This window comes from Gigantopelta aegis, chromosome 11, assembly GCF_016097555.1.
Source record: "Gigantopelta aegis isolate Gae_Host chromosome 11, Gae_host_genome, whole genome shotgun sequence".
Classification (NCBI taxonomy): domain Eukaryota; kingdom Metazoa; phylum Mollusca; class Gastropoda; order Neomphalida; family Peltospiridae; genus Gigantopelta; species Gigantopelta aegis.
In genome coordinates this window covers 19,491,542-19,500,634 of record NC_054709.1, presented here as the reverse complement: position 1 = coordinate 19,500,634, position 9,093 = coordinate 19,491,542, and the positions used below count along the sequence as shown (strand labels likewise).

At 43.2% G+C, this 9,093-nt stretch overlaps 1 protein-coding gene across 1 annotated transcript in view; it reads left to right on the top strand.

The window, feature by feature from the left end:
- The first annotated feature begins 4,651 nt into the window (after positions 1-4,651).
- The window catches only part of LOC121385074 (extensin-like), a 76,326-nt gene continuing 71,884 nt past the window's right edge, over positions 4,652-9,093 (top strand). The window contains exon 1 of the mRNA XM_041515611.1: positions 4,652-4,755. Coding sequence (XP_041371545.1) covers positions 4,652-4,755 — 104 coding nt within the window. The remainder of the gene's footprint in view (positions 4,756-9,093) is intronic.

The following is a 9,093-nucleotide window of genomic DNA, read 5'->3' as shown; positions in this document are numbered from 1 at the left end:
GGATCGGCCATACTCCGAACGGGACATCGCGATGTTCCAGCGGACAAGTGTGACACCACCGACCTCCACCTCCACCCCACGGACGACGACTAAGGTGCAGCGGTCAATTATACCGACCGCTCCCGTTGAGTCGTCACAGGGACTTGTTGTTGCGGCGGCGAAGAGGAAGGCGACCACCGACCACCCAGCCAGCCTAGACTAAGCCGCCGCCGGAAGCCGCGCCCCCGGTTGATGACGAATGGAGCCTTTCCATCAGTGGACTTCATCGCCAACTCCATCAGTACATGTAGGGGGACACGCGTGAACCACACCGACTTCGGGGAGGATTCCTCAATGTTGACTGGAAAACATTGGATGACGGCAGCAGCTACGAGCTACATACCAAGATCTTCAGTGGGACGCAGGGAATAATCGTCACGCACCGAAGGGACCAGACATACAGGCAGTGCATCTTGTTTTGGAAGATCGACAATAGATCTATCCACAAGATGCTCAAAGCAGTCTGCGGCCCCGGTTATTCCAGTGTAGTCAAGACTCTACGTCAGCGACAAGACCAGCTGCCGTCACTCCGAGATACTCCAGGCTCCCCGAAGTAGAACCAACCTTACCTAGGATAGGTAACCTCCTTTTTTGGGCTTAGTTGGACTTTAAAACTTTTTGGCCGCGGCTCAAAATTCTTATGTTTATTGTTTTATAAATAGTCCGACACATTTTACTTTGGTGCCCGTTCAATTGCTCAAATCACCTTAAACCTTTTAGGCCGAGCAGTCAAACTTACGTTTGGGTTTAAATTCTTAGTCCGGACATGATTATCGGTGCAGTTATTCTCCGTAGACTTAGGTTTTTTTACAAGTAGAACCAAAGGAATCGAACTTTAGCCAATGAGAACACGGCCCTTACTTGGTGTCTACTATTTGGTCCGCGCAGTCGCTGGACTTTTACTAAATGGTTTTATTCCAAATGCTGCCCACTTCAAACTTACCCCCCCCCCCCCCCTTGTCCTGGACTTAGTCACTGGCGAATGTCAGAGACTAAGCCCATGCCAGGCGTGTATGAAGCTTTCGTGGCATATATGCACGTTAAACTGTTACCCTGACCCTGAATGAAAGTGAAGTCCCGGCCATGGTAAGCAACCAACCAAACGTCGTGATTTTTAAGCTAGCCAATCAGTGGCTGTAGATGCAATCTGCACACTGTGCAGAGATCGAGAAAATATTACCCTGTATATTTGAGCCCATATGGGTACTAAAACATAGTATTTGCTGTTATTCGAAAACAGTAGCATATAGAGTGGCGGCAATGGGTGTCCTCTCTAAAGCTCTATTATAACCGGCGTCGAGCGACGCAAGCGATGCGAGTGGTTATTTTAGAAATCATTGATTTCCATTGCCACATTCTAACTGCACGTGCGCGACGCGACAGATTTACATGTTGCGTCGCAAGCGTGCGGTTAGGATACGGCAATTGTAATCAATGATTTCTAAAATAATCGCTCGCGGTCGGTTAGGATACAGCTTAAGTATCTATACTGTCCTTACCCACATGCCAACCAAGTACAATCGATCTTATAGTCCATCTCAAGCGAGTATTGGGGCGAGACTAAAGCTCTATCCTAACAAGCCGCGTCGCGCGCGTGCAGTTAGGATGCGGCAATGGAAATCAATGATTTCTAAAATAATCGCTCGCATCGCTCGCGTCGCTCACGGCCGGTTAGAATAGAGCTTTAGACCAATGTTAAAGCGCTCGCTTGATTCACGGTCGGTTTGGGATCGATCCCTGGCTGTGGGCCCATTAGGCTATTTCTCGTTCCAGCCACGACTGGCATACCAAAGGTCGTGGCATGTGCTATCCTGTCTGTGGGATGGTGCATATAAATGATCGCTTGTTTTTAATGGAAAAATATTGCGAGTTTCCTCTCTAAGACTATTGATCAAAGTTACCAAATGTTTGACATCCAACAGCCGATGATTAAAACATCAATGTGATCTAGTGGTGTCGTTAAACAAAACCAGCTTTAAACTTTCAAGCGAGTATTCTACAACAGCGTGTGTGGCTCATGAAAATTATATGTGTCAAGTTTGAAAAATAAAATCATGGAATGTGTAGAAAAACAATGGACCTACAATCAATAAACTATGGAAACAAACCGTGAGAAAGAAGTGGATACAGGCTTACAACTTCAGGGTTCGAAACTCGCTAAAACAAATATGATGGGCAAAAAAAGTATAATGCATGTTGGCAAGTTATGGTATGAGAACCACGAGCATGATTTTAATGTGGAATACAAATATTAATAGTGGCTCATGTGTTATCGCTCTAAAGAAGCTAATATTATTTGGGCGATTAACGCCATTAATTGTTTTAATATTTAAGTCGCCCAAACAGGACATTGCTCGTATTTGGCGACTCGGCCACAGGCCGTTTCGAGCCCTTCATCTTTTCCATGAGATGTGCATTCAACCTGGGCTGGAACCAATACTGGACTGGCCTCGGTTGAGCTATCGGACCTAAGCCTGGAAGGTACTGGGTTCACAGCTCGGTACCGGCTCCCACCCAGAGCGAGTTTTAACGACTCAGTGGGTAAGACAACTACACCCTCTTCTCTCTCACTAACCACTAACAACTAATCAGATAGCTGAGGTGTGTGCCCAGGACAGCGTGTTTGAACCGTAATTAGATATACGCACGAAAATAAGTTGACATGAAATGAAATCGATGCTTGTTTCTCTTTCAGTTGGATTTCCGTGGTTTATATCCACTTAATGTTCAAGCATGCTGTTCTCGACTTGCACAACAAATACTAGTGATGTTAATGAAAACAAGTGTTTTTCCTCTAAAGACTGTTTGTCTCTCGCTCTCTGTACTTGTCTATGTGTGTGTGTTTTTTCTCTTTATCTATTTCTCTGACAGTAACTGTTTGCAATTATATCCTATTAGAAAAAAGAATATTGGTCTGCAGTTATCTAAGAAGCGCTACAAATGTTTATGAAAACCAGCATGTATTGTCAGTGATCTATCCACTGCTCTATCACAGAGCGCAATTCGTGTTCCTCTCGACTCAGCATGCTCAAATGCTACTTTAACAGAAACAATGTATGTGTGCTGATTGCATCAGACCGCTGACAGTTCCATTTCGTCTTCGTTACGGAGACGTCTCACCAAATTCAATTTAGACATACTGTCTTTAGGCTAAACACTAATAGGTAATTATGACTGCCATAAATAGGCCCGCTAGAGATTTTGAGTATTTTCCATCCCAGATGAATTCGTCCTAATTTGATACTTGTTCGTCAAAAGGAATAAAAAGATTCGCAAACAATATAATTATATTTTTACAAAAGGATAGAAGATATTTGCAGGGGAATAATGATATTGAAACAAAAAATGTCTGACGAGATCACACAAACAAAAAGGAAATGAGGAAAGTAAAAAAAAAAAAAGTCATAATGGACCAGGTTTCTGTTTCTCTGTGTGAATATTTTTTACTGAGTGATTATTTTCACTCCCGATGACATATAGCTGCTGTGTCGTTCTTGTGATTCTGTGTGTTGCAGATTGTAAATAAGGAAAACAAAAATAATTAAAGACACTTTCTCTGGTTTCATGTTTCCATCATTCTTTTCAACGGGACGCCACGTACCCAACCTATTTAATTATTCAAAACACCACACATTGTTCAGTGGACACGACTGACATGTCAAAAGCCGTGACATGCAATTTTATGTGCACCGGAACCCGCTAGATTGTTCAGTGGACACGACTGACATGTCAAAGGCCGTGGCATGCAATTTTATGTGCACCGGAACCCGCTACATTGTTCAATTAGTAGCTAGGGATCTTTTATATGCAGCATTCCACAGACATGACACAACATACCACGGCATTTGATACACCAGTCACCAAAATGGTCCACCGACGAGGACCAATCCTAGGCTGACTGCGCATCAAGCGAGAGCTATACCACTAGGCTACGTGCCGTCACAAAGTCTATTTAGGAGAGCACTTATATAGGCTCTGCCTGTTGTGCAATCCTTTTGACATTTTTTTTCTGATCAATAAAATATCTCAAAACAAATATCTATTATGTACGGCACAAGTGAGATCATTAACACAGTGTGAAAATAGCTAAAGGTATCACCACACCTGATTCACGGTGTAAAACAAAAGCGGCCATACTCCGAACGGGACATCGCGATGTTCCAGCGGACAAGTGTGACACCACCGACCTCCACCTCCACCCCACGGACGACGACTAAGGTGCAGCGGTCAATTATACCGACCGCTCCCGTTGAGTCGTCACAGGGACTTGTTGTTGCGGCGGCGAAGAGGAAGGCGACCACCGACCACCCAGCCAGCCTAGACTAAGCCGCCGCCGGAAGCCGCGCCCCCGGTTGATGACGAATGGAGCCTTTCCATCAGTGGACTTCATCGCCAACTCCATCAGTACATGTAGGGGGACACGCGTGAACCACACCGACTTCGGGGAGGATTCCTCAATGTTGACTGGAAAACATTGGATGACGGCAGCAGCTACGAGCTACATACCAAGATCTTCAGTGGGACGCAGGGAATAATCGTCACGCACCGAAGGGACCAGACATACAGGCAGTGCATCTTGTTTTGGAAGATCGACAATAGATCTATCCACAAGATGCTCAAAGCAGTCTGCGGCCCCGGTTATTCCAGTGTAGTCAAGACTCTACGTCAGCGACAAGACCAGCTGCCGTCACTCCGAGATACTCCAGGCTCCCCGAAGTAGAACCAACCTTACCTAGGATAGGTAACCTCCTTTTTTGGGCTTAGTTGGACTTTAAAACTTTTTGGCCGCGGCTCAAAATTCTTATGTTTATTGTTTTATAAATAGTCCGACACATTTTACTTTGGTGCCCGTTCAATTGCTCAAATCACCTTAAAACCTTTTAGGCCGAGCAGTCAAACTTACGTTTGGGTTTAAATTCTTAGTCCGGACATGATTATCGGTGCAGTTATTCTCCGTAGACTTAGGTTTTTTTACAAGTAGAACCAAAGGAATCGAACTTTAGCCAATGAGAACACGGCCCTTACTTGGTGTCTACTATTTGGTCCGCGCAGTCGCTGGACTTTTACTAAATGGTTTTATTCCAAATGCTGCCCACTTCAAACTTACCCCCCCCCCCCCTTGTCCTGGACTTAGTCACTGGCGAATGTCAGAGACTAAGCCCATGCCAGGCGTGTATGAAGCTTTCGTGGCATATATGCACGTTAAACTGTTACCCTGACCCTGAATGAAAGTGAAGTCCCGGCCATGGTAAGCAACCAACCAAACGTCGTGATTTTTAAGCTAGCCAATCAGTGGCTGTAGATGCAATCTGCACACTGTGCAGAGATCGAGAAAATATTACCCTGTATATTTGAGCCCATATGGGTACTAAAACATAGTATTTGCTGTTATTCGAAAACAGTAGCATATAGAGTGGCGGCAATGGGTGTCCTCTCTAAAGCTCTATTATAACCGGCGTCGAGCGACGCAAGCGATGCGAGTGGTTATTTTAGAAATCATTGATTTCCATTGCCACATTCTAACTGCACGTGCGCGACGCGACAGATTTACATGTTGCGTCGCAAGCGTGCGGTTAGGATACGGCAATTGTAATCAATGATTTCTAAAATAATCGCTCGCGGTCGGTTAGGATACAGCTTAAGTATCTATACTGTCCTTACCCACATGCCAACCAAGTACAATCGATCTTATAGTCCATCTCAAGCGAGTATTGGGGCGAGACTAAAGCTCTATCCTAACAAGCCGCGTCGCGCGCGTGCAGTTAGGATGCGGCAATGGAAATCAATGATTTCTAAAATAATCGCTCGCATCGCTCGCGTCGCTCACGGCCGGTTAGAATAGAGCTTTAGACCAATGTTAAAGCGCTCGCTTGATTCACGGTCGGTTTGGGATCGATCCCTGGCTGTGGGCCCATTAGGCTATTTCTCGTTCCAGCCACGACTGGCATACCAAAGGTCGTGGCATGTGCTATCCTGTCTGTGGGATGGTGCATATAAATGATCGCTTGTTTTTAATGGAAAAATATTGCGAGTTTCCTCTCTAAGACTATTGATCAAAGTTACCAAATGTTTGACATCCAACAGCCGATGATTAAAACATCAATGTGATCTAGTGGTGTCGTTAAACAAAACCAGCTTTAAACTTTCAAGCGAGTATTCTACAACAGCGTGTGTGGCTCATGAAAATTATATGTGTCAAGTTTGAAAATAAAATCATGGAATGTGTAGAAAAACAATGGACCTACAATCAATAAACTATGGAAACAAACCGTGAGAAAGAAGTGGATACAGGCTTACAACTTCAGGGTTCGAAACTCGCTAAAACAAATATGATGGGCAAAAAAAGTATAATGCATGTTGGCAAGTTATGGTATGAGAACCACGAGCATGATTTTAATGTGGAATACAAATATTAATAGTGGCTCATGTGTTATCGCTCTAAAGAAGCTAATATTATTTGGGCGATTAACGCCATTAATTGTTTTAATATTTAAGTCGCCCAAACAGGACATTGCTCGTATTTGGCGACTCGGCCACAGGCCGTTTCGAGCCCTTCATCTTTTCCATGAGATGTGCATTCAACCTGGGCTGGAACCAATACTGGACTGGCCTCGGTTGAGCTATCGGACCTAAGCCTGGAAGGTACTGGGTTCACAGCTCGGTACCGGCTCCCACCCAGAGCGAGTTTTAACGACTCAGTGGGTAAGACAACTACACCCTCTTCTCTCTCACTAACCACTAACAACTAATCAGATAGCTGAGGTGTGTGCCCAGGACAGCGTGTTTGAACCGTAATTAGATATACGCACGAAAATAAGTTGACATGAAATGAAATCGATGCTTGTTTCTCTTTCAGTTGGATTTCCGTGGTTTATATCCACTTAATGTTCAAGCATGCTGTTCTCGACTTGCACAACAAATACTAGTGATGTTAATGAAAACAAGTGTTTTTCCTCTAAAGACTGTTTGTCTCTCGCTCTCTGTACTTGTCTATGTGTGTGTGTTTTTTTCTCTTTATCTATTTCTCTGACAGTAACTGTTTGCAATTATATCCTATTAGAAAAAAGAATATTGGTCTGCAGTTATCTAAGAAGCGCTACAAATGTTTATGAAAACCAGCATGTATTGTCAGTGATCTATCCACTGCTCTATCACAGAGCGCAATTCGTGTTCCTCTCGACTCAGCATGCTCAAATGCTACTTTAACAGAAACAATGTATGTGTGCTGATTGCATCAGACCGCTGACAGTTCCATTTCGTCTTCGTTACGGAGACGTCTCACCAAATTCAATTTAGACATACTGTCTTTAGGCTAAACACTAATAGGTAATTATGACTGCCATAAATAGGCCCGCTAGAGATTTTGAGTATTTTCCATCCCAGATGAATTCGTCCTAATTTGATACTTGTTCGTCAAAAGGAATAAAAAGATTCGCAAACAATATAATTATATTTTTACAAAAGGATAGAAGATATTTGCAGGGGAATAATGATATTGAAACAAAAAATGTCTGACGAGATCACACAAACAAAAAGGAAATGAGGAAAGTAAAAAAAAAAAAAGTCATAATGGACCAGGTTTCTGTTTCTCTGTGTGAATATTTTTTACTGAGTGATTATTTTCACTCCCGATGACATATAGCTGCTGTGTCGTTCTTGTGATTCTGTGTGTTGCAGATTGTAAATAAGGAAAACAAAAATAATTAAAGACACTTTCTCTGGTTTCATGTTTCCATCATTCTTTTCAACGGGACGCCACGTACCCAACCTATTTAATTATTCAAAACACCACACATTGTTCAGTGGACACGACTGACATGTCAAAAGCCGTGACATGCAATTTTATGTGCACCGGAACCCGCTAGATTGTTCAGTGGACACGACTGACATGTCAAAGGCCGTGGCATGCAATTTTATGTGCACCGGAACCCGCTACATTGTTCAATTAGTAGCTAGGGATCTTTTATATGCAGCATTCCACAGACATGACACAACATACCACGGCATTTGATACACCAGTCACCAAAATGGTCCACCGACGAGGACCAATCCTAGGCTGACTGCGCATCAAGCGAGAGCTATACCACTAGGCTACGTGCCGTCACAAAGTCTATTTAGGAGAGCACTTATATAGGCTCTGCCTGTTGTGCAATCCTTTTGACATTTTTTTTCTGATCAATAAAATATCTCAAAACAAATATCTATTATGTACGGCACAAGTGAGATCATTAACACAGTGTGAAAATAGCTAAAGGTATCACCACACCTGATTCACGGTGTAAAACAAAAGCTTCCGTGAAATTATTTTAAAACAAGAAATAAATATGATAAAAGTTAAACAGTGAAAAAAACACACATTTAAGTATGGAAACGTCACTTCATATGTGGGGGGTTTTCTTGATGGAACTAACTTTCATTAAGTACACCTCAGTACGAATTGGTTTTGGTAATTCAATACGAAATTAAAATATGAATCAATACATGGTCAAAATATGAAACGATACACAAGCAATGGTATCGTATATATTATGGTCAGCGATAGTATCGTGATACATAGATGCATCGGTGTATCATGACGCCATTCATATAAACACTGCATATCATTTAATGCTAGGCTCAGACTGTCAACTATCACGACGAAGTTGACCAACTCCTCAACACCCGCACGACGAGTGCGCTCATATTAACAACTAACGGGTCATACGGTGATAATCGAGTCGTAAGAGCGCTTAGACTAGCAACAATCACAGTCGTAGAAGTCGTGACAACATAAAGTTGGCCAACTTTGTGCTGGCAGTTGGTAATCTGACACTGGCATACGACGCATTTGCGTCATATGATACACACTCTGAGAATATAGCCACTGGCTAAAAAGTACGTCACGACTGTTTACTTGCCCATAACATTGATGATACAACCATTGATTATCATGGACTAAACATGTGTTTGAGTTGCCACCGCACTGAATATAACAACTAATACTCGTGTACGGCTTAGATGATAGAGTTGTCCACTATATTAGGGAGGGGGGGGGGGGGGGGGGGGGGGGAGGTG